Genomic DNA, 27377 nt, shown 5'->3' on the forward strand with positions numbered 1-27377 from the left:
AAATGTGGCTTATCGCGTAAATTCTGTACGCGCATATTCATTACACTTTCACCAAATATTCGATACACCATAAAAAATCGCGTAATCTCGCCGGCGTGTTAGGCGTGTTTGGCGTGTTTACAAGGCTCGAGGAATGTTTCACGACGCACCAAGCCGACTTACTCGTATCCATTTCCCCTTCGCTCGCTCAATCTCTTTATGGCTCTTCTCGATTCGCCATCGATGAAAAATCCACCTACTCTTGCCTCTCACCCTCGCCGCCGTCCACCCACCCATTTTCGTAGTTAGACCTGCAGGAACCCTAATGGAGAACGGCTGCTGTTCGCCATCCATCAAATGGTCAGGCAACCGCGAAGCAGCCGAGGTGTCGGCTCGACTTTCCGACCGCCCTACCTTTCGACCCGATCAGAACGATCTATTCTTTGCGAATGCTCTTCACGGGAGATCGCCAGACGTTCTATTGCCATGGGAAAGATAGATCATTTCGCAGTGGATCGTTTCGTTTATCTAGTCGAGATCTAAACGAGAGTCGTTCTATGCTGAAGTCGTATATCGAAGGACGATTGTTCTGTCGTGACGCTATGGAAGATACGTTAGACTGAAATGGAACTAACTCATGGTATACGTATATCGTAATTAAATTTATTCTTTTCAGTAGCAGCTGATTAGCATCGATAGGAGGAGTATAATAATATTAAGAGGTTTTAGTGGCAGTACTTGATAATTAGTTGAATGTAAATGTGCGAATTGTAGTGGTAACGATGTTTATTATTTGCTCTTCCTAGTTTCAGCGAATTAAACTACAATATGCGTGAGTAAGAGTTAAAGATCGTATCTAGCAAAAAATTCCCAACTACTTGAATTCCCTACAAATCATAAGAAACTAATCATTTTACTGTATACCAAGAGGCTCGAATAAATGCCTCAGAAAAACAACTTCATTAACTCATTTCCACTATCTTCTAAAAGGAAACTCCTTTTAAGAAGCCGATCCCTAACAATCATACTTCTTCGCAATTCTGCTAGCAAGGCAAAAACAATATCGTTACTTGAACGATTCGAGTCGCTGACACGCGGCCTATTTAAGAAGGAAAAGGAAACGAGCCATGAATCGTGACGCGTAACGAATGGGCCATTTTACCCATTATTAGTACGCACCTGTGGAAGCACCTGTTACCATCGTCCCTAAGGCCTGTTCATTGGCGCGCCTTGTTTACCCCCTCGGCAGGATTGCGAAAGGGATCCAGCGAAAATGATTAATAGGACTTGCCTCTCATCTGGGGCACGTGGAATTCGCTTTTAATTGAATCGATTTTATAGAATAGTTTGCGAAACGAACGCGCGCTCTCAACGCGTGGCTATTCAATTAGCGAATTCTTTGTCGATCTGCACGTGTCACCGCACCGGTCAAATGACTCGGAGACGACGATCGGTCTCGGACGGTTAAATAATAGAGAAGTAACCTCGTGGTCGCGACGTTTATTACCGCGAACAGAAATATCTCGATCCTGTAATCGACGCGATTAAACTTTGAATGGCATTTATGTGATGGTTGGCTGAGACGTTCGATGCCGGACGAAGTTTAACAGCGATTACCGCCGGCATTTATTACGTTCGTGAGGCGTTTGGTATTTCTGTCGGGCAGTCGGAACCCCGATACGCGGGTTACTTACGGGCAACCAACTTGACCGGTTGACGATACGATAGTCGAGATGGTCGAATTACTGCTTTGGTTAGACGAGAAAAACTGGCCGTAGAGCCTATGAGAAAATTCATCCAGCTTTAATGTAAAAGGATCTTTCTTGTTACCAAGTATTAATAGGATTTTCTTCTTTATTAAGGAAAGATTAATAGGAATTTCTTTCATCATTTCTTTCGTATTTAGTTATGAAAGAATTCGATGATGCTGGTTCCTGAATAGCGTAAATTAGAACTTATAATTTTATTACGTTCTTTTGCTGTACTTTGTAGTCTTTACATCGAGGTTTACGTAATCGTTATAAAATGCAAATTGCGATTATATTTTCTTATGTTCGTACTTTAACATTCGATCCGTTCTTGACGTTTGTCTGAAGTTTACGATTGGTATGTCTGTAATTTCGTAATATCTGGTTACTTTGAAACTTTTGGAAAACTTAAAGAGAAGACAGTGCTTGTTATGGTCATTTTTCTCTGCCTTTCAATTTACAGAGTTGATTAGTATGACAATTCATAAATATGCTGCCGATCATATGTAATAGGATACGTCTTGACAGTTCTTACAAACACTATAATTAACCATAGACTTTCTCGGATGAAAGAGCGTGGTGCTTCTGCAACTTTGTTGCAAACACGACCAAACGGACAAACAATGAGACATCCTCTGGAATCCCAGCACGAAGATGGTAGAAAAACGAAGGGAAAAAATAAAAGGAACGCTTTCTACTGTCTCCGAACCTGTCCCGATCTCTTTCGAACCCCTACGTCAGGCGCAATCCCACGAGTACATAAATATCTGCCTAGCATATTGAACGGTCATATTTCATGGGGAGGCAAAAAAAGCGAACGTCCCTCGGAAATTCAACGTCTCAATCCGTCTCTGGGATCTCGTCAATATTCCGAGCGGTCAATTAAGGCATGCCTCCCAGATGTCCCTTTCCGATCCTGCACATACACGTCGATGGAGTTGTTGTCCACCGTAGCGAACATTGCACACGAGGTGATCTTGCATCGCGTTTATCCTACCACCATGTCCTCCTTCTCGGTTATTGCAACATTAGTTCGCCAAACTAAGATGGTTGAAAACGCGAGTGGCTAAAATGACGCGCTACGATGAAGTTGATAATAATTAATATAAATGAAGAGGACGATTTAAAAGCGTAGGAAGGAGAAAGTATCGAGAGGGATATTTTAGACGTTTAGACGTCGTACCATAATAAGGATAAAATTAATATAAGGAATATTAAAAACTTAAGTTCAGTGATAATACATGTAGGATATTGAAAATATGTGGAGAACATTGTAGGTGAAAAATTTCATCGACTAAATGTACGAGGAGAAAAATCCTTGGCAATAATTGAGTCTTTGAAATCCGTTACTTTTTCGCTATACTAAAGTACTTCCAAAAATTCAGTCAGGCCAACGTTCTTACTAAGATATTCTTATTTTTCTTCTTTCAGATTCTATAAATGTCATCAATGGTGGAATCTTTCAAATTAGATACTTTGTCCCATATTAAAGTTCTTCCAATAACTTCCTTATTAGAAGCAACATTTGTCTTTCGTCTGTAACCTTCGCGAGCCTTGTCAATAATCGAGACGAAATTCATTTCGTTCGTCAATCTTTTAAAGATCCAGTGCCAATAACTTCCTCATTAGACAGAAAAACAAATCAACATGCGGCATTCGTAAGCCTTATCTATTCCATTCTACACATCAGCCATCACAACTTTATAAAGGCACGGAATCAAACGAGTTATTCCACAACGTGCGCAATAAAAGGTGCGACAAAATTTATCTCGTTTTACAAAATTCTAATGGTTAGTTCACGGCAGCTTGTAGCCGACGAGTAGAAGCCATAAATCGAGAGATATAAAGGAGGTAAATCCGAGTACATACCAAGCCTGAGCTCGCCTCTCGATAGCTGCACGATTATAATACACGGTGTGGTAGCGGTGTCGTTAGCGAACACATGTTTCTTCTTTCGAGAAACGATACGCGTCTTTAACATGGGTAATCCGGAAGATCGACGGCGTATCAGACGCCTACTTAAAGGGAAAGCCATGGCTCGAGCTGATAGAATTAATGCGTCCTGATCAAAGACCGACCGCCTCCGTAAAAAAAACCCAGCCACGAATTTCGTTAATGCAAAAGCGAACGTGACTGAAAGCGCACGAGATCGGCCCCGCTTCGCAAAAACTTATTTCCGATTGGCGTGACCGCGACTGCTTTTTACCGAATGTCCAAAACGATGTCTTCGTTAACTTCAAAATTGCATTCACGGAGACTGAGAAAGGAAACAAGGGAGGAAAGGTCCGTATGACGTCCGTCGTTTGTACTCGTTATAGCCATGTCATTAGTGCTGAATATGGGATGCGAGTTGAGAAGGTATTCGATATGTGGTTTTTGACGATATATCGTTAAATTGTTCATTTTAATGTAAATTGTTAATTGGAATGAGAATAAAATATCCCTGTGTTTAGTAAATTTCTGGAATGGCACGTTATTATTTGAACGGCACAGGTGGGACACGTAATATGCCAGGTTTGCTGCCTTTCGTAGAAGAGCAATTTTAAAATTTAGTTACCCTCTCCGATGATTGAATTATATCTAAGTACTGATATTCTATTTGTTACAAGTCAGAAAATTAACGAAACAGAAAAGTAAGATGCAGAAAATTGAACAAATAGAAACAGGACGAAAGTTAGTAATAAAAAGAAATGTACTCTAATAAACTAAAATAAAATGCATTGAAAATTTATTTTCAACGGAACACTTACACTTGCGATAAGAAATGCTAAAAATCTCAAACGTCAAAATAATAAAATAAATTGGGAAAGAAATTAAAGTTTGACAATCCTTCGACGTATTCAGATAAATCTTCACGACTGAATAATTTTCCACGCGGTATAAAAGTGGCTCCGCATTCCAAAAAAGAACCTTCCGAATTCCACGTGATAAACAACACGAAACTTCGATTAAATAACTCTTTTCGGTTCATAAGACGAGGCAAATTTGACAAGTTATGTGATAACTCATGGCTGCAGTCGCTGCAAACATTTCAATTTGCCTGGCAAAATCTATGTATTCCCACAGTGTTCAGTGAGGACGGGCGTGCCGAATGCGCCATGTTAATTGGCGCTTCATTTCCAGCTGCGATTCACGCTAAAAGCTCACAGCGATAAAGTGCAACGATTAACTCGGCACGGAGTATAATTTGGCGAAGAAAAATGTCGCCTGTCGCTCGAATATCGTACGGCAATAACGTGTCGAATGTATTTTCTCGGACGAAATAAAAAATGATAGAAGAAAATCATGAAGAGTCTCTGCACACCGGCGACACCACGTAGGTTACGGTCCCCTAATGGCCACGAACGTATCAACCTCCCCTTATCACGTTAATGGAAACCTTTATGGAGACCACTTTAGGTGATATCTCTCGAAATTGCGGCACACCGTGGAATCTTGGGTGGTTATCTGTCTGACGAGTCGCGTCTTTAGGTTCCGAGCATGGACCCCTTTTTAACTCGAGCATTCGATACGTTCGAAGGAAATCGCTATTTATTGCTTTTCACCCGCTAATTCGCTGACACTTATCTAATTACGGCGTTAAGTAGAGAAAGCGTGTTTTGGCTTCGTTAGCCCGTATCGTTATAGATGATTAAAAAGAGATAGATAAACTAGACAAGTACATTGTTAATCGTTAATGAATTTTGAAAGAGGAATTCTATTCAAGTTTGTTACGATATATAATAGAGAAATTCGTACGTTTAAGCGTGCTGTCACAACGATGATAGAATAAAGGATGTACGTTCGCACTTTGCATCTTTCTCCAAAACCTTGTTCGCTCTTTCATCCTCGCAAGAGACGACTTGAACTTCACTGACAAGCAAGATTTTTCATTCGTACGTTAGCCAACGATCTTTCTACGAGCCGTTCTCCAATATACAAAGCATTTTGAAAGTCGAAGGCGCGTCGACGAGTACAATGTTGAAGTTCAGTCGTATATCACGAGAAGAGGATCACGCGTGTGGTCCAAAAAAGTGTGCACCGGTAATAACTAGGAACGTAATAAAAGTAACCGGGGAAAGGTCTTCTTACCAAGACGAAGCAGGCACATGGCGATGTGGGTCAAGCATCGACATCGCCAGGAATCAAGAGGAATCTCGTTGTTACACGCGCCGGTGCACCTACACGCGCGTTCCCGAAAGCAACGTAAATATTTCCTAGCGGAGCTCGTGCTAGAACGAGGCGGGAGTTAAAGAGTTTCCTCCTGCTCGAGTGGGAAGAACGGTACTTTCCAGGTACTTCGAGTAAAAGGAACCCTTCGACCGATCGAGCAGCCACCCACGCGGTCGTAAAACCTGGCGCAACTTTACTTTCTACTTTTCTAGGCGGCCTCAATGATGTACACGCGACCAGGAAGAGTTCTCCATTAGGATTCAATCTGAAAGGTATCGTAACGCGGTGTACGCGTGTCTTCATACTGGTTCGTGCTGGTCGAACGGTACGATCGATGTTCCCAGGCTAATATTTGACGTTCGTAGTGGTTCTAGTGCGTCTTGTACGAATATAGCCGAAAGATTGAAAATGTTTAAGAGCGAGACATTTTCTAAGAATATTGCTCGTTCGAGGATTTTCTAATCTTTCGGTTATGAATACTTTAAAACGGTCAAGTAATGTAATTTTGGGAGAGTTGGTGGATATTTAATTTTCAGTTTCTAGCCATACAAACGAATACACGGAACGATGAAAGCACTTTGTATAAATTATTTCCAAACTGCACTGTGTTTCGTATCGTCTATTACAATTCTACCGTTACGATTCTGTAAACATATTTTCTTTGCACATATTTGCAACTTTTAGATCGCTAAATTTTATTCGAACATTATCGGTTTTGTGTCTATAATTTATTTAAACGAATTTACTTTTTACAACAAATGTCAAAAATTTAGAACGTAAAAAAACATAGCTATAGCAGCTAGTAACTAATAACAAATTAGTTGCATATTTATACAAATTGTTTTCGTACCATCGCAGTAAGTCTTACGTTACTTGACATTTAAATCTCGTTAGAATTAGTACATATATAAAATAATTTTTTTATACCAATAATATGAAAATCGCAAATGGTTTAAGCGATGTTTCGGAAAAGGACAACTCACTTTTTCCTTTGACAAATTCGGAGCTGAGATCCGCTGACACATTGTAGCTACCGGCGACGATCAGTAGAAGAAAAGTCACGCCGAGGAGGTTGCAGGTCGACAGCGTTCGTGGCCCGTGTCGGTATTCAAACATGATGAGCTTTCATGCCCTTTACGAACCCATGGACCTTGCCAAGGTGATCTCGACAATGATTCCCACTTCTTCGTGCTCTCTTCGACTGTCACGAACAAGGAGAATATCGGAAGAGTCTCGAAGAAGCGTTTCCGCTGCTGCCATCGCTGTCTCTTCACCGTGTTACTTGCATGGTTTGTGTCACGGGACCGTTTCACGTCTGTAATACGAATAATTCACCATTAGAGTTTTCGAAATTTTATATCCCATTCAGAAAAATTCACGGGATTATCATAAAGAATTTATGGTTTCTCTATTTAAGAATATAATAATTTTTTAATGATTGGTATCGTATAACCAGATATCGTAGTTTCACTATTTTTAGTACGTTTATTCAAAGCTACAATCACGCGTTGTCACACGAGAGCGAAAAGTCTTTTCATTTGGCTCTTTGCTAAAATGTTTAACGCTTGATAACAGTGACCCATCCATCATTGAAGAAATGATAGAGAAATGGTAATAATAGAATATTTATAGTATCAACTGTAGCGACGCGTGAGTCATAGGACAATTCGAATCATGTTGTTGTTTTACCTCGGAGTATTAACACCGCTGTGATATACGAAACGTAATAAACAAACTCCGGACTAAAGAATATAGCAGCTACGAGCAATCGTCAACCGAAGTTGAATTTAAACTTTCCGGTACTCCCCTGACCAGTATAAATAAACAAACACGATCGTTAAGACAATGAGTTAATTATTATCGAGCGTTCTTATAGCGAGTTATTATCGGGCAATCTTATATCGAGCGAATGTACGCACTATCTTCTATACGCATATCAAGCAACACTTAACGAACGACAACTCTATACTGCGAACAGCTTTAAATATATTGATTACGCTAAGTATCAACTCGCCTAAGTCATTAGGTAATATTTAAATGAATCAAGCCCAAGACACTCGAACGAATCGGCACATTTGTTCTCACGAACAAATTTAACGCATAAAGTGGTATTGTCTGAGGCGACATATTTGCGTGTCGCGTGATTTTTCCCGAGAGTATTCAGCTTTCCAGGACACCGTATGATCAGCATCGATTCCCATACTCGGGTAGCGTACCTCGATTTGGAAATAGAGCACACCGATCGCGAAAAAACGTCTATTCGCCTTTTACGCCGGCAATTGTTTTGTCGTCGCCTCGGCCAAAGGGCTCGCCTTCTTTCCCTTCCTCGCCAAAGGTCTCGTGGATTGTTTCGAACAGATCCAAAGAAGAAGAAGAAGAAGAAGAAGAAGAAGAAACGAGAACGTGACGAAGAGGAACAAGGATGAAGAATAGAGGACAAGGAGAGCAGAAGACGAGAGAAAAGAGAGACAATGCAGCGAACAGCAGGTGTCTGCTCTTCCCTCGCCCTTTTCTCTCCCTTTATTTCTCTCTTTCTTCATCTTCCTCCTGGCCGTGACACGATCTTATCCCGGAGGCCCTCTCACGGCTCCTTCTTTGTTCTTTCGCACTCCCCGCAGAGTGGCGAACACGGGTTGCCTTATTCGGCCGTGACGGCCAACGATCAACTTAAACAAATGACGTCGACTAGGGTTTCGTCGAGTCCTCCCTTCCAAGTAGCAGCCTGATTACCACCAGTCTCGTCTTGGTCAGTCTCACCCCTTTCTGTCGCTCTTCTATTAATTACGATCCTCCGCTGCCCGACTACGGTTCAGTCGTTCAATCTCGAAGTCGATGAGCGGCCGTTCGATCGTGTCGATCGTGATTGTCGAGCATTCCTCGCGCTTCGTCTTCGCTTATTCCCCTGCTCTTCGTTTCTTGCACGAGCTTCTTTCTCTCGGCTCTCCCCTTTCTAACTAGTTTCCCATCTTTGTCCATCTCGCTCATAGAAGCGACTGTCGTCGTGGTACCAGGCTGTCTGCCGGTGAGAAAGACGTGGGACGTCTTGCAAGCTGAGGGCTCGCGAAGCGTTTGGTTAAACTAGCGTGAATATTTAAATTCATCGGGGTCATCCGGGAGCCAACTGAAAATCCTGGTTCAGGATCTAGATCGTTGTGCTACCTATCCGTATTGGCATTCTTGATAAATACGCGACAGTTTGACAATCCTCTGACAGCGCAGTAAGTAGATTACAGATGGAAATTAGTAATATGAATATGTCTAAAAGAGGAAGAGCTAACTAAGCACAAGCTTGTTTCATCTACTGAGTATCATAAAGAATACTGAATTTTGGATACTTTATGTATTCTTGCATGTTTTGTATGTTCTATGCATTCTTGCATCACTAAATCTTCCATAGGTGTAGAAAAATCTAAATACAACGTTGGACATGTTAAATTTATTGTATTATATTTGTGTTATACTGTGAAGAAGTTCGATCAATTTCGTAGAGCAAGGACGTTTACTTCCCGAATATTTGTCGTATTCAATTTCATTTCTCCTGTTTCAATATACGCAACAATAGCAATGGAAGGTTATAAATTGTTTGCAATTTACAAAGTAGAATACCCGCTTATCGAGCAATACTCTCCTAGAAACCTTACTCAGAGCCTCGTGAAAGCGGATCGTATCAATCAGACATCTGCGATCGCCTAGCTTTCAAGATCTATTAAGTCCTGTGCCAGTTTCGTCCTTACGAAACCATGTTTCTCATTAACAATGTTATTCCCTCTTATTCTAAGATATTTCTCCGAAACTGTTCTTTTTCTTTTTATATCAAACAAGCTTATCAACCTTCGCATAATACGTTACTGTGACCTCGTAGAATCATTTCGAAATAACCGCCACAGTACGTCACACCGAGAAAGGATTAAGAACTCTCGTACACGTCCATTGAATTAATAACGTAACAAGATCTGCGTGATCTTTTTTTAAAACGTTTTCTCACCACGTTCACGGCGATACTGTTCGATTTGCCAATGCGTGCTCATTTTGTCAAAAATCGTGCGAACAAATCACGAGGAACGAACCGGTTTTGTCTGTGCGTTCCGGTTGACAGGGTAACTCTGGTTAATAGTCGGACACGTTATTAGCGGCTAATTGCACGTTTTGTCCCGATTGTTAATGAGTTTGAGCGCATTTTGATTGATCGTTCGTTGAACCTCGACTGTTTCGGTGCCATTATACAGCGCCACATACCATTGTTTGCACCTCTTTCAGAAACTTTCCAACTGAATGCAGGGCTTATTGGATAGACTCGTTGGTCCCTTTTTAGGGCACCTCCTTCGTTTAGGGCTATTCAGAAACTGAAGTAGAAATCCGAGGTGTTCTTGTTCTTATTGGCCACGTCGAAAGGGTTACACTTCACGTACTATATACAAGTTGGATCGTTTCATTAGCAACGAGAGTTAGAAACTTGCTGCTGAACAAGATGCAAGATAATGCGTATTTGTAACGACGGGTTTTTTTGACTAAGTCGAGAGAAGGAAGAGAAAGTTTCGCAATTATGCTCGTAGACGATCTGTATTCTGGTGATTCATACTTGCAATTTCGGCCATACTTCCAGTTTCCTCGTATTTTAATCTTCTAATAGCGTATAAGACATTTTACAATTACATCTTATTTATAATTATAAAACTGTTCGTCGGTCAATTATCATTTTGTTATTTACGAAGAATATGATTAGATATTTTCTATTTAGATTTATTTGATAAAGATTCCTGAAAGATTATTGCGTATTGAAGTCATTTCATACTTATGCAACAGTTCAATTTATTATTTACATTTCTGGTTTGTTTATCTGCTCCTCTCTATTTGATTACAATTTCTGTATTTATATCTTCAAGTTGACTGTTTACTTTTTCCACTTGTTTATTCGTATCACCGACTTTATACATCGATTTGTTTGCTTATCGGACTATTTGTTTATATTTTCGGATCGTTTGTTTAATGTTTCAAGTTACGTTCTTCGATTGTTTGTACACAATGGCGAACACGTACAACATATGTACATAACCCAGTAACTATGCAGAAACACACCTTCGTGTATCGTTTACAAGAAAGAAGTCGTAAAGTTTCCACTCGAACATAATTAACGTTGGCTATTTGTTATCTGCTGTTGGAATAAAACTCAGCGTTGCTCCATTCGACACATCTGATCGCCATTATCATCCGTTGACATCGACAGAATCGACCGAGCAAAATTTTTCTCGATGAAATCGAGCAAAATGCATTTGTCATTGTTGTATCGAACGAATTGACACGTCGATCCTTGCCACGGTGACTAATCAACGGGGTGTGTCGCCCATGGTCTCGTTCGTTTGTCCTCAGAGTCTCGAATCCGCTGGTATATACGTTGAGCCAGGCAAATGGAAATGCACGTGGTCGTCATGGTCGTGTATCACGATATCGCGGGCCTTTCTCTTGTAATTACTCGAAAGAGAAAAAGCTTTGATATACACGTCCCGAATTTTGATATTTCTGTTCTGTGCGCGAGAAATTGCTTGGTTAACGAGGCGGTTTAACTGGTTACTGCAGAAGGTTGCGCGAAACACGCTCCTGATATCTTTCGAGATAGAAAAGAACATTAAACCTTGTTGGCTATCGAAAGCAAATATACCGTATCACGCAACCTAAATTAATGAGTTTTATAGATCCATAGTTGACAATGATTAACAAGGAGCTAAAATTAGTGACAGCCTATACAAATTGGCAAAACATATTTTCATAATTTATTTCAGAATAAAATAATAGCTTATTATCTTAAAATGTAACAGCTCCTTTGGAATAATGATCGGTGTAGAGTGTATTAAATTAAAAATATTTCAAAGTGTTTTGATTCGTCGTGTCACGAGGACAAAATAAATGAAACGTTGACGAACATCGCAGTCTGTCAGATTCGCGATACATCGTGGTGTCGACTGTTTGCAAACTAGTGTCATCCAGTACAGTCGTTTTATTAATATCAACGAGGAGAGATTAAGAGGTGTGGTGTGGTTCGCAGACTTGCCAAAATAAAGATATCGTAAGATAAATAAACCTTGAGTTCCTGCAATATTGCATTTATATCGTATCACCGCGGAATTTCTCATCGAAGCAATGTACTCCTTGTCGTTCTCAGATAAACTTCAATTTCGTTTCGCAATTTCAATTCCAAACTTGTTCTTCTTTATTGAAATATTAGGTTATTGTGCAAGTCCTGATTGCAATTCTGTGATAACAACGCTGTATGCGTTGATATAAATCACGCTAGCATTGCTTTAAAGGAGACAAGAATCAAATGCTTTAGAGATTAAACGGTACCGAGATCGTAAAAATTTCAACGATTTCTTGTTTCGGCGATAAATCCGAAGATTTTTATAAAGAAATCACAATGCAACGCATAGATGGACGTTATAAGATGGACACGATATATGTAGCCACCTAATATCAGCGAACAAATTGCAGAATCGAGTCTCCGTATCGACTCTCTCGAAAGTATGGATCAGAATCAGCGCTATTGACAAATGGATGCAAGCTGTCGCGCGTCGCTTGGCTCGATAATAAACGACGATAAGCCCGAAAGGGCGTAGGCGACGAAAATACGCTTCTGAAGGCTTGGCAGAGAAGAAGGAAGGAAGTCGTGTCTTTTACGAATAAAAACTTTGGAATTTTCTTCAAGTGGCGAACCACGGAGGGAAGAATGCCAAGAGAAGCTTAGTCGAACGCGGTGCCGCGAATGCCGGAGCAGAGTTCGCAAAATGACGACGAGAGTAAGAAAAGAAAAGAAAGGAAGGAAGACAAAAAGAAGAAGAAAAAGAGAAGTAAAGAAGGAAAAAAGGAAAGAAGAATCGAGGTAGACCAGGGTCCGGCATACGGACAACGTCGGTTGTATTTATCGACGCAAGTCGTCCACCTATGTTTCTCGAGGCTGCTCCTCGGGCCTCCGGCATCCTGCTTTATCTAAAGTCTGGACCTTGTCCCTCGTCTTTCTTCCCTCTCCAGCGAGAGGCAGCCCTACCGAGAGCATAAAAGCGGCATCTTTTGAGGGAGAAATCGTGGCAAAAAAAGGGCTGGGGAACACGGCGAGCAACCGTGTTAACTGCGCTGCTTATGCATTCATATCCTTGTTTCGCGACAACCTGCTGATTGTTTCCACAAAACGCGACAAACCCCCTTGTACCCGTGTCCAGGCCGGTTTTTCGGTGGCCAGCCACACCGGACACGCTAGCTGCCGCCCCAGACGCGACGCAGCACCGGCAAAAAGGATCAATTTGTATGCGGGTGAAGGCTTCGACACTCGCTTTCTCTCCCCTGGTCCTCTCGATTCACTGTCCTCCACACTGTGTAACGTCTGTACGACAATGGTTGCGGGGGCTGTGCCCAGTGAACAACAGCCATCCGAGGAGCTCGCGATCAACCAGGAAACGCGATCGAAGCCACGGTATTGCGATGTTCGTCGCGTAAAATACGTGGATGTTTATGGAAATAGTTTGTTGAATTGGCTTTCCGTGAATTGGAAGATGGTGCGAGTGAAGGACTATGACGGAACTGAGAGATCGTTGAAATGGTTGAAACTCCTTGTTAAATTTTCTATTTTATAAATCGCGAGCTTTTTACCATTTCTTTCAGAAGTCATTTCCGTTTTTGTGCTATCGTGTTATATCATATCTATATTAAACTTTCTCTTATTTATACAAACAAAGGAATGGTAAAATTACACATTTTTGTCTCAATTACGATAAATCCTGATCTTAAGGCACCAACGTCTATTCTACATCGTAGGTCTGTAAAAATTTATCGAACTTATGCCTATAATATTAACGTTTATACGTCTGTAAAAATTCAATCAACTTAACAGTTTGTAAAAGCCTGTTTGGAAATGTTTAACAGTGACCTTGAGTATCCAATATCTTGGGCTCCGGGTTAGGTCGGTGACACGGTTACCTCGATTATCGCAAAAAATTCCGCGCACCGATTTCGTCGTCTGTGGATCGTTGTTAATGGATCGAGAGCGTGGAATCCCGAGGGTGCACCGTGACGTTTGTCGAAACGTCGAGCGGACAGGGTTTGCGGCGCCAGTCGTGGCAATAAACGAGCGTGAAGTACGGCCGAGCGATTAACATAAATTAACGTTATTTACCCACGTGTAATATTTCTTCGTGAGCATATCGCGTGCATGATTTATCGTAACGAGGGATCGCGCAGGACACACGTCGTTGGGGAGAGTCAGCTCTCGTGCGCAGAAAACAAAGAGAAAAGGTAGAAAAGTGCCGGATGAAATATGGCAGCAACTTCTACCGCGTTAGAATATCTCCGTAAACTGTACGTGCCAGTGCTAACGGTACAGTTCCCCTTTTTCTCTCCGCCACATTTTGCTGTCAGCCCTTTCGTCAGCGTTACTTTAACATGCACGTGTTATCTATCTTTCGTAGAAGAAGTCTGATTACGAAGCTGTGATAAACGGAACAGCGAGAGAAGAATCGAGTCCTACGAAGTCCTGGAATAGTCCTGGAAGATGAGACTACAGAAGAGAGAGAGAGAGAGTGTGGCGGCAGGTCGAAACGCGACACGCGGGAACCCCACCCAGGTGTGCGACGAAATGGATTGTGCCGGTCAAAGGGAGTCGAATCGATCGTCAATCAAGCTCCGAGACTCAGCGATAATTGACCGAAGAAGAGGGAGCACGCGGGCCAGAAGAACGGTCGGAAAAAATTAAGGAGAGGCGAATAACAGACGGCGACGAAGATGATGAAGAATAAAGACTCGGGCTGGGAAAAAGGGGAAGAAGAAGACAAACAGGGAGGGGGATGAGGGGAGTAGTATCGTGCACGAAGAAAAAGAGGAGGAATAAACGCGGTGTAACGGTAAAGCCGGACGTGAGCGCGATTTCGATGCATTCGGACCAACGAGAGGATACGTTAAGGTATCTCGAGGATGCCCAATCTGAGATACGTTCCAAGGTACCGTCTCCACCTCCCCCGTAGCTCGACTGGCCCCATCACACAGAACCCTTTTACCTCTTTCTCTTTCTTTTCTCTACACGTCTTTCGTGGTATCTGCTCGCGAACGAGCTTTGATTTAGAACACGGCACAGTTGCCGCCGTCGGCCTGTGTTGTCCCGGCAAAAACGGCCTCTGCTTAACCAACTGAGAGCGAACCGCTGTGGTCCCAGCGCCGGTTCACTTTCCCACTGGGCCGTATATGGCTCAACATTTTATCTTCCACGGCTCTCGTAGCGAGGGATTGTATGATCAGACGCCGTAAAGGCGAACCCCGACCGGACCCACGACCCTCCCCCTTCTATCGCGATCCATCGTCGGACCGTTGGGCCATTTTCCCTTTCGATGCAAATCCCAACGGAGCAATTGCGCGTTATGCAATTTATGCCAAATCGAGATTGCCGTGCTTCGTGCTGTTATCGGATATTTTTCGATCGGCAGTTTAGCATCCTGATAATAGCGTAGGAATTTCGATATTTGAATCTAACGCAAGATCGTAATTTGCATAGAAACCTAACGCGATACGAGATTCAAATTGCGGCTGAAGGAATTATTTTTGGAAAATTTTCGAGAAATTTTGCTTGGTTTACACATGCACCATGTTGATCGACGAGGAAGAGAGAAGCTACTTTAAAGTATAGTCAAACAGTACAAATTATGTAGAAATTTCTCACTGTATATCTAGCACTGGATATTACAGTACCATTGATTATTATTTAAACCTGGTATCTGAAAAAGTACCGCAAATAGAAACTTGATTAGCGAGTCTCTTCTAAACGCTCCTAATTTAAATATGCATCACGTTTAGATTAGCTATTGAAATTAAATTGTTGAATCTAAACGGCGTTTGATTATGATCCACTAAAGAAAACACGAAGTTTGAAATCCACGTCTTTAATGGAGTTTCAATATTTGACGGCTTTCGACCAGTTTCTACTACGATTTCCGATACAAAACTCCGTCGTTTGATCTTATCGGTTTTTATACATTCACGTGTTACGCAAATTGTCTGGTATAATTAGCAGCCGCAGAGATCCGCGTCTATACGGAAAGCAAAGCGCGGCTCGTGGAAACGGTGAAACGTTCGTTAAATCGTCGTAAGCTTCTTATTTGCGAAATGGTCCGGTTTGCGGCTGGGTCGAGTCCGCGACTTGCTAATAATGTTCGTGACTTCGTGATGGTTTTCAGTAGATCGAGCTGGGCACGAGGTAGCCGAAGGAAAGCGACGAAAAGAAAGAAAAGGAAACACTGAAAACCTTCTCGTGGATCGCCGCTCACGATCAGCCTCGTTCGTCTTGAAGAGAGGCTGCGCCGGTTCGTTCTCTCTGACCATGCACCACGATAGAATTTCAAGGCACGAAGTGAGTTGCTCCTCGCTGCTCGACCTCTGCACCTCGTGCAGCTCCAGATCGTGACTTTGCCCGTTCACGGCGAAGCAACGCCGTGGCCTTTCGTGTTGCACGTATCTGCCACCGCGAATCTCCCCGAGAACCGGTCAATCTCGCTGGAAGACTTTCGAATTTCCAAGAATCACCGCTCGCGAAACCGACCCGGCACCTTCGACCGCCAGTTTCGATCCTGTTCCCAGTGTGCCATAATAGCTGATCGACACGCGAAGCTTCGTTCGTAAACGACGTTTCGGAAGCTTTGACGAATTCTCTCTAAGCCTTAATTAAGGAATCCGCTCGTGATTGCAGATTAAATTACTGCACTATAAAAATCAATTTAGTTTATGTAATAATTTTTTGTTTTATCCAATGGTACATCGTTCACTGTTATCGTTAATCTCTCCCAGAGTCTGCATTTTTTTTTATTTTATTACCGCGATCTAATGATCGAAGCTGCAGTATCTAGTTGCAAGAATTTAGGTACATTGTCTGTTGTTCGAAGCAATACATTTTGCGTATTGTCTCATCAAGGAATAAGATATATATAGAGGAAGAATACACGTGTAATATTTCATTTTCAGCGATATTAATTAACAGTATAAGAAGAATGTTCTGTACATAACAGTAAGTCATGTAAATACCACAGAGTGAAGGTTAATAATTCGGGATGATCCGTGAGGAATCACGAAGGGACAGCAGATCGAGGGCCGGTAATTAGTCAAATGAGCAAACGTTCTGACCACCTGTAGGGAAGAATTCGTAGCCCGAAATTATTGCCCGACTCGTGAAGTAGCACGTGATAAAGCAACGTAATGATAATAATTATTGTTATTTCGTCGCACGTGAGGTATATAAACTGCCTTCCTCTTCGTAACTGATTTTTATCAAGACATGCTAATTACTACGCGTTCACGCTTATGCGTACGATTGTCATCTTTGCAATTTTGACGAGCCAGTAATTTCGTTATTACCAGTCATTAAGTATCTTCTGAATTTTAAACAATAAGCGACGCGTTTTCATTATAAGACATTTATTACCACACGAATCAGTTTGCGTTTAAACGTGAACAAGGAAATTTAGGGAAAGGGTAGATATTTAATTTGCCTTTTTAGCTTGTGTCTTTGTATTAAATCGAATTTACATTGTTTATATCGAACTATTACGAACATACAGTTCGTTATGACACAATATGGAGTATTTTACTGATAACAATTTACGATAAATTTGATGTTCCTTGTGATCTTGTACGCAGGTTCTTATCAACGGCAATACAAACACTTCGAAATGTCAACATTTGATATTTGGGCCTTGGCTGCAAAAATTATCGAGAGTAATAACTTGACGAAACTCGAAAGAAAAATTCCCAATTCGTTATATCGTGATGTACTTGTTTTGCGATAATTTTATATATCAATGCAACAGTTATTGTTCAACAAATGTTTGAACGATAGAAATAACTACACAATAATTCTTTGGTTAAGGAAAAATAATAAATTCCGTTCTCTCGAATAGCTTGCAGAAATCAACTCTTCCTTTTCCTCAATCGATTCTAAATCTCGTTAAATTCCGTAATAAATTGAATATGTTGTTAATATTTTCGAGACTATAGCAAATAATACGCAACAAATTACTGAGAACGTAGCGATAACATCAGCAACGTCGAAATGCCATCTGGACTTCGCGAATGATCGATCAACGTGTAGTTTGCGCTGCAGGTAAGATTATACGCGGAACCAATCGGTGGTTTTGCCTTTCCGGGTGCATCTCACGTTTGACATTTTCGAATAGAATGCAAATTGATAGTTACATTGGAAAATATATGTAGAGCCATAAGAGGATTATAGTTTTACTTCTATTCAATCTTGAAAAATAAAGGATGGTGTTTAGGATTAAGAGAGATATCCGTGAGAAGATCTCTTCGTATGATTTTTACGATGGCTAGTGTAAATATGTAACTCGTCGGCGGATTTTTACGTCGACGTGTGAATCGGTTGACTTTGCGATAACTTTCAGACGGTCCTAAAATGCGTTCGCGTTAGTCACAGTTTGTCCTTCTGCTTGCGAATTGTTTGGCAGGAGGCAGAAAAATTTCCAATGTCATTTCTACAGGTAATCGAAATATTTTAGTATACACAACTGTATTTATTTATGTAACTGTAGATACACAACTACATTTTCCCTAGATCATTATACAATTATATGTTAAATAAATATTAGATAATTTAATTGTGTAAATATTCTACCAAATACACAATATCCATAAATACCTCCACAAATGAATTTCACGTGACGATGAACCGTTTTTCTCTACGCTTTAACCAAACAATTTCACTGCGGTCAAATTTCTCAATTTTCTTTTCCTCGAAAAAATATGTTAAAATGGGAACATCTTCAAATCGATATAAAATCAACGTATTGCTCCAATTGTCTTCAACCGTTCTGCGCGATTCGTATCACGGATTACGTAGCATCCACGAGAAGAAAAAAGAGGAGGAAAGATCGCGAAGATAGAGGGGGCTTCGATTCGTTGCATTGTGCCACGTCGAAGATGCCGGCGTGACTTTAACGCCGACAGCGATCCTGAAAATCCTTATCCTGCGATCTAACCGCGCGAGCCTTCGTTGAGTTGAAAGTGCCGCCAGTACCATTTTTCGAAGTTTACTTACGGCGTGCAGTGACACAAAAGCATTGCCAGCATACTCGATTTTCGCGAATACTTAAAAGAACACGTACGAATACTTAAAATTACGATCGAAAGTCGATGGTTTAATACGAACGAGTATCGTGCATTTTTTTAATTAAAATATTTTTTATTTCGAAAGGAGAGTTTTCTGATCGAAATATGTTTAATTTCTACGGAAAGGGCAATTATCTTCGAAGTTTATTTGGAAATGGTCGTTTACGAAATGAAAAATATTGTTCGAAAATGTTATTTTATATTTAAAAATATTACATAACTGCTATTCTGTGTAAAAATTATAGGAATATCTCTACAATATTTTACTAACGAGATATGAATGTATACATAATTTATTAATCAATTCACCGCTTGAAGCGATTCGACGAATAAAATCGAGATGTAAATTCCTTTGTTTGATTGGATTTTTCGTATAACCCGATTGACATTTCAACATGGTATATCGCGAGTGGTAGAAAGATCATATCAAAAACTTTCATTCTTTTTTTCGATTCGTTGTCAAAATTACGAGTAAAAATTTATGTATAAAATCGTCTACCTGAATTTTGAATTTTAAAATATTGAAATTAGTTTACACGGTTTATATACCTATACAATGAATCGTTTGAAATGTGTACTTGGTATTAACGTCCCTCGTCGGATACCATCCAGTAAGATTCCATAAGAATAATTATTCTCTGTTATAACATCATTGCAGGTTTTCAAACATATTCGAATGTTCTTAAATACAATAATACAAATTTTCATATGCCTACGAAAAAATATTTACATTTGATATATGATTATAATTAAAATTTTCAATAAGATTTTCTATTTCCTCTTGTATTTCTTTGTTTAAACATCATCTTCATTATCCTAACTCGTAATAAATTATGTTCAAAGATACTGTGACACTGAAACAAGATGTCAAACATATGTGCAAAAGGCAGAAATCGGATGTTTGTTTATTGGAGATGCCACCGCTTTTGCTATCACGAACCAGAAAGATCAGCGACTTCAGGAATTTTCACTGCCCGCGAACAAACAATGAAACGGTGTCGACGCAACAACGCGGCAAAAGGATTTCGCTGGAGGGAGTTTCTTCGGAAAAATGTATCCGAAAACCACTGATCTCGGCGTGTCAAGTGAAAAGGCCATCCAGTGGTTGTAAACTGCGCAACGTTGGGGAATATATCGAGAAACCGATAGATTTGACGAAAAAGGCAAATCATTTGGATGTTTCGAAAGAAATTAAAGGATCAATTCAGAAAGAACCTCGACCATACGCGCAGATGATAGCCAGCTACAGCGATAAAATGTATGGTTCGAGTAGTTCAGAGATGCTAAGGGACAATCTGAGTTCGGTTATGATCAATGGGATCCATAGAAGTCCGTTTAGTACCGCGTCCTTGGTTTCTTTGGAATGGAATAATAAACGTAAAGAAACTAGGAATACGAACATCTCAGACGTTGGTCTAAATGCCTTCAACCAAGACGCTACATTCAGTAACGCATCCTGTGCGACGCGTTTTCATTTTCGACGCGACGACAGGAGTCCAGACATCGCGACAGCAAACAGCAACGAGCTTCACAAGTCTCTGTCGTACGCGTCAATGATAGAAAAATACAGCAACGCGATGAATCTTGGCATCGATAACTACGGTGGTACTCAAGTATCTAAACGTAATATGTCCACGAAGTTCAATCAAGTTCCCATGATTGTAATGGGCGACGAGGACGCAAATAAAAAACCAAGCCTGATTGCATCGAACAACGCAAGTGAAAACGTTGGTGGAAGTCAAAGCTTAACCGAAGTCGAGAAAAACGAGGCGAAAACGCAGGAGCGAAACAATTGGTTAATGAAAATGGACGAAATAATAAAGGATCTGCAACGAATCACCGAGAAGGCGGATTCGAGCAGCAAATGGATGTTGCAGTCGGTGCAGGAGCGTGCCTATTGGTTGGACAGGGTGATGATCGCGCACAAAAAGAAGATCAAAGACAAAAAGATGCTGGAAAAAGTGTCGGTTGACACTACCGCGACCGAACTCGCAAATCTTAACGCGATACCTGACACGACAGTACAGGATAACGAATCTGTATCAAACGATGAAACTCAAAGTACAGTGCAAGCATCGTGGAATCATGGTCCTATAAAGCCACCTGGTTCGAAACCACCTGGCTCGAAACCACCGGGTTCAAAACCACCTAGTTCGAAACCTCCTGCTTCAAAACCTCCTGCTTCAAAACCATCCGCTACAAAATCATCTTCGCAAACTGCAACTATCGATAAATCTTCGAGTTCCACGATAGACTACATGAAACGAGAGCCTGTGAATACTTCGCGAATCACGCCGACGAATTCGGTGAAGGAGCCACAAATTGAGCTCAGGATGACTCCTTCGCAAAATGAGTCCGTGGTATCCATCAACGTGGATGAGACGGCGACAAAAACGGCCGGTAGCAACAAAGAGCAACTCTCAGTTGTGATTTCCTCAAAGAGAAACAGAACTGACAAGATCGAGATGAGTAATATGAACGTACGTCCTGATTTCGGTTCGATGCAGATATCCATTAGCGAGAGTACAATACCAGTGAAACAGATCGAATTTTCAATAAACGGGAAGCCGGTGTCGGAGTTGAAGAGCATCGTGGCCAGAGCGGATAAACTGGATGTCGTCAGTTCAGTGGACAAAGTCGAGATCAGGATTCCTTCGAAGGGTCAAAACATGGCAGCCGAGCACTCGAGGAACATCACGGCATCGACCAGTTCGAAACCTGTGTTAAACCTGCAGATTGCTGCAAAATTTAACGAGCCACGGTTTCAACAACCTAGAAACGCGGAGATGAAGACGGATCCTCCTCATATGTCACCTCCAACCTCACCTGTAACGCCTACGCCGCCCACGCCTCCAGCGCCTCCTGTAAAACCTCACAGACCGCAGAATCTCTTCAGCCAGGACATCCCAAAAAGTGGAATAACGACGAGCAAAGCGAAGGAAGGCGATCTAGCGACGAAAGGTGAGCCAACGATGAAAACAACGTACATGGACGTCTCCGATGTGACGGACGTTAAAACGTCTGAAAACGTCGCGTCACAAATCGAAACCACTTTTTCTGAGAGCGGTATTCGCGCTTCCATACGCAAGGAAGAAACAATTCCAAACACCATGGACGGTGTTTCCTCGAATGCGGATCCTAATAAGACCATCTTTCAGAGTAACGCGAACGTACCATCAAATCCGAACGTACCATCGAATGATCGTCCTCAGCAGCCAACGATGAACAAAGAAGACGGGATAGCTAAAAATCGAACACCTTCGAACGTGATTCCCTGGTGGTCCTCCGAGGATTCTTTCAAGAAGATCAGGAAGAAGGGTAATACTCCAAAGAATGTAACAAAATACGATCGTATGTCTACTATAACTGCGACGGAAGGAAACGCAAAAGTGAGCGCAAGAACAGAAGACAAATCAAGTACCGATGTTTCACCAACTCAGCAACGTAGTTCCATAGAGTCTGCAAAACCTGACCCGCAGAAGGCTGATAATCAGAGGGATATGAAACCAGTGACTAAACAGACAAACGAGCCTGATCCGGTGATCAACTACGTTCGCGTGAAAAATTTGCCGAGATGGGTGCCTATCAAACGCACTTCCGAAGTAAAAACAAGACCTGAAAACACGAGTAGAGTAGTAAAGAGGGCGAAATATCGCGTTAAAACTACGACTAATTCTAGAAAAAGTGCGAAAAAGGAACTTGACACTCCGGTAGCTCCTACGGTTCGTTGTTCGCCAAAAATCGCTAAATACGACACCGTGTTTCCAGAAAGCGTCAACGTAGAGAAGAAACGTGAAACAAAGACATCGAATTCGAAATGGAAGACAGATCCGAAATATGTGAAGCCTGTAGTCATCGAGCGCGTTGATTCGCAAATTGGGAGAACAAATGTACAGAGTTCAAACACAGTATACAAAAAAGAGGAATTAGGAGGAAGTGCTAACAGATCTGCTGATGTTTCAGTGAAGGAGGAAAAGCGGACCGGAACAGAAGGAAAGAATTTATCGACTAAAGCGACCAACGAGGAGCTGCGAATTAAGGAGATTCTGAAGTCGATGAAACCGATCGAGAAAAAAAAGGACGGCACGTTGATCGATTACGGCGTGATCATACCATCGCGGAGCCCATCGAGAAACGTCAGACAGATTCCAAGAATTCTGAATAAAACCTCCGTTAATATCATTTCAAAAGAATCTATGCAGAATCAAGAGAAGATCGTTGAACCAGAGAAGGTTTCTTCCACGAAGAAGAAGACGCTGATGGAACCGAAGAACTTGGTGGAACAGTCGAAAATTGTAGAACCAGAGAAGATATCTTCCGTGAAGAAAGAAGCGAATGATATTGCAAACACTGAGATAAAATACGCGGCGAATAAAATGGGCAAACCCGAATTGAAGTTTCAAGAAGAGAAGACGAAAAAGGAAAAGAAATTTTTGTTTGATGTAAAGAAAGACGATTCTAAAGCACGAGAAGATGCTACTTCGACGATTAAAGAGTTTAAAACTAGCATTTCTAATATAAATCAAGCTGAAAATGCTTTCAACAGAAATAAACAATCCCAACAGCCGATTTCATCAGTATCAGGGAAATCTCCTTCGGAAGAAACTGTTTCTAAACGATCTTTCGAAACTCCAGCAGAAAAAGCCAACGATACGAAATCGTCATTGTTAGATAAATCAAAGAACGCGTTTCCTGGAAGCTCGGTTACATCAGGCGAAACGCAAGCTTCTGAGAAGAAGGAATCAAAAGATACTTTAAAATCAGTAGAGCAGAAGAAAGCGCCATTAGAAGGAACGACCGCTGCTCCTTCTAAGATCTCGGATAAAACAACGAGCAAGGTCGATACTCCTCCACTAATGGGGACCATTAACTTCCCTGGTTCACAAAAATCAAGCGCTAAGACAGTGAAAAGCGATATTGCACCCTTAAGGGAAGCCGCTGTTGATTTAAAAGAAGAAATCGAAAAAAATAATAAAACTGGCATTGCACCGTTAAAAGGCACTATACATATTCAATCTTTGGATAATCAGGACAATTTGCTGAAGCTAGCTAACACTGACAAGGAGAAAATAAATTCAGAATTGGCGAACCAAAAAGATCAGTTCGTGAGACTGAACGTGACGAAGAAGCCTTCGAATGGAGGAGGAGGTAATACAGGATCGAGTAGTCCTACGACAATTCCTACAGGACCTGCTGGTTTATCGATGCAGTCGGAAGACACAGAGTCACCCATTGGGTTGAAACAAAAGCAGGACCAAAATGCCGATATTGAGAAAAAAGATAATAGAAGTTCTACTAATCAGAAACCTGGTAGCACGTACATGTTGTTCGTGGACAGGCCTGAGAAAAATATACTATACTCGTCATGGTTACAACGTTTCAGGAACAACTTTGACGATGATAAAACAGTTTAGAGTTTGAAGGTTTTATCGTCGTTAAAAAGCCTCCAAATTATTTGCTGAATTTATCGCAGTATTTTATTTTAGTTTAAAAGAAAACATGACCATATTTGTTGTAGTGGACGTTTTTTCGTATGTCTTTTAGCTTTTGTGCTTTATTGTGTTTTTTAATGCAACATTATTTTGTTACCATAACATGTTAATATATTTTTAATATAAAACACTGTCTACGATTTACAATATCTGTATTCGTTATTACGTTGAGCTTGCTGCAGTCCTTCGATTATTTTCGAGTCAATGGTGCTCTTCTAACGTTAAAAAATATCACGAATTTGGGAAAAATATGGAAGAATTATTATCGTGCGTAAGAATTATTAACTCTGTGCTACAGATTTCTTTAGAATATCGACTCTTAGAAGCTATCGTCAAAGGAGTGGAAGTTAAACCAACGTGGCTAACTCTGGTACACCTTTTTGTTTTAAAAATTAATATAGTCGAATGAACTGAATTAATTATTTTAATATTATTGAATATGTCGTTCAATATTAATAAGTGTAGTATCGTGGACAAAAGGCCTAAGATATCGGCCGAACCGTAAACAATGTCGCGAGAGCCGCGGCATCGTCGTGTACATCAATGTGTCGTCGGTCCTTTCAAGTGGATAGTTTCGTGGAAAGGGCCTGCGTGACCCTGGCCACGGACGTTTCGGGACACGTGTCCGATAGGACGGGAAAAGACAAAGAGATGTTAAAGACAGTGTTAGTTGAGACGCCGACGAGAACGAATGCAAAAGGCGTGCAGTGTGAGTTGAGAAGCGAGAGCGTGCGAGTGCAGAAGCCGAAGACTAGAGTTGTAGAGTTGAGAGAGTCAGTGAGAGTTGTAGAGTTGTAGAGAGATCGAGTTGTTGCGTTATAGAGTTGCGAGAGTGATTTGAGTAGAATAAGATTCTTGCGTTTAGTTCAAGTTGAACATTTATCGTTCTCTGTCCAATTAATTTCTGTTATTTTTATTTATCTTAAATAAATAGTATTAGGAGAATTTTACAAATCTAAATTATCCTAATCCTATCCTTTCTTCCGATACTACATAAGAAAGATAGAAAAGCATCCTTTGCACGCGTTACGAAATTTATACGAGGCGAAATGGGCCTTTAGGGGTTAAAATAAAAGTGTGCTGAAGTACAAGATTGAAATGTAAATGTTCGGGGATCGCAATAGAGTTAAAATATTCCAAAAGAATCCAATCTCCCCCCATGCACAAAAAATATCGGACACCCATGAAGTGGACGGCCAATTTAATCTTAATTAATCGACTCTCAAAAAACGCGACCTTTTTTGCATGAACCGTTAGCATACGATCGAAAGCATCTCGAAGAAATGTAGCGAGGTAACGTGGTTGCTTTCTATCCTCGATCGATCACCTCGACTCAGCTCGTACGTCGTTCACGCTCCAGGAACACATGCACACCGGTCCATCCACGTGCAATTTATCTGAGTACATATACATATACTCGTGTAATCGTGCTCTCTTGGATGGTTACAGGGGTAACGGAGAGTGACATGGCATGAGTTTTCAATGTTGCTTGCGCAAGAGTAATCGGCCAGGCTGTCCATGAGCATTTTACAAGAGGGGAAGAGAGAAACAGAGCCATGAGAGCGCGGAGTCCGCAGGATTGGGTAATTAAAATTCTCATTAAAGCCAGCGGCGGCATCTTGAAACGCAACGCGGACAATGGGGACTGGATCGAGGCCGCGGGCCCCTGAGGGTAAAATGGGCCCGGAGAAACGTGGTCAGAAGAGTGGGAGAAGGGAAGAATCGAGAAGAGGCAAGCTGGTGAGAGGCAGAATGGAACGGAGCTAACAGGCCATGAAGAAAGAGGAAACCCGTGCCGAAGTCTCGTTTACAATCGAGGTATCTCGAGGAGCCGAAACGCGGAGCAGCCCCGCGTATCGAGCTTGTTCTTCTGCGCCTCATAAAATACCTGATGCGTTCGGACATGCTTGTGATACGCTGTTTCGGGTCTCTGATGTTTCTTAACTGGTATGTTTAGATTTTAACACTTGGGACTTATCTACTGTACATTAACTCACCGATAGATATAGCATGTATATGTTTTTCTATATGGAGATCACAGGAAAAATAAACACGGCGAGATACATCTTTCATGTTTTATAGTTAAAGAAATCAAATGCTAAACGTCGTAGATTGAAAACTTCGCGAAAGATTTGAAAGCACAGAGTATGTTACTTACGTTAGAAATGTTTGTCCCCAAAAATTGCCCTATACATTTTTCTCTTCTTATTTACCAATATACAAAGATCTATATTTAGAATTCAATCTATAACTGTAAAACCTTCCAAAACTTCCATAAATATTCCCATGGAATTATTCCACCCTACAGCACGAACGTTCGCGGCGAAACACTGCAATCACTCTGAAAACAACGGTGTAAGTACGTACGTACGTTGTTTCGGTCGCGTTTGATTAAAGCAGCGCATGTTACCGTGCCATTTCAATACGGCAGTTGGAGCAATCGGCGCATCGCCGCGATACCGGTCATTATTCGAATCTGGCGGCGGCCGCCAATTTTGGCCGTACAACACGAAGCTCGGTCCGTATTGGGTGGAGCAACCATCATTGAGGGCGCCGTTGGTTCGTGCCACGTCCTGAAACCCGTCATTACACACGCGTTTACTGCGCGCATAACCCCGTTCTGGCAGGTTGCCAGTCATTCGAAGTAATGCGTCCGGACAGGCCGAGGTTAAGCGAAGCTTTATCGATGCTTACACGCTGTGTGCGCCTCGTCTCTGATCCCGCAAGTGGTGAAACCATTGACGATCACCACCATTCTCCCGCCAACGAATCGATATTCAACGAATAGAGTCGATCGTTCCTGTTAGCGAACGTGAAATCGCCAATTCTTCGCATCCCGAAGCTTCTTGAGTAGCTGTCACGG

The 27377-nt window shown here is 41.5% G+C and overlaps 1 protein-coding gene across 6 annotated transcripts in view; it reads right to left on the reverse strand.

Moving 5' to 3' along the window:
* Positions 1-27377, reverse strand: part of LOC126915532 (epidermal growth factor receptor) — a 174964-nt gene that overhangs the window by 24456 nt on the left and 123131 nt on the right. For 4 of the 6 annotated variants that reach the window (XM_050720275.1, XM_050720271.1, XM_050720272.1 and 1 more), the window contains one exon: positions 6863-7194. The exons of 1 other annotated variant lie outside the window; for it this stretch is intronic. In XM_050720275.1, coding sequence (XP_050576232.1) covers positions 6863-6995 — 133 coding nt within the window. In that variant the 5' untranslated portion in view covers positions 6996-7194. Of the gene's footprint in view, positions 1-1158; positions 1883-6862; positions 7195-27377 lie in introns of those variants that run through there. One more of the 6 variants, XM_050720277.1, reaches the window with a different exon arrangement.

Source organism: Bombus affinis, chromosome 4 (assembly GCF_024516045.1).
Source record: "Bombus affinis isolate iyBomAffi1 chromosome 4, iyBomAffi1.2, whole genome shotgun sequence".
In the NCBI taxonomy this organism is placed as follows: Eukaryota; Metazoa; Arthropoda; class Insecta; order Hymenoptera; family Apidae; genus Bombus; species Bombus affinis.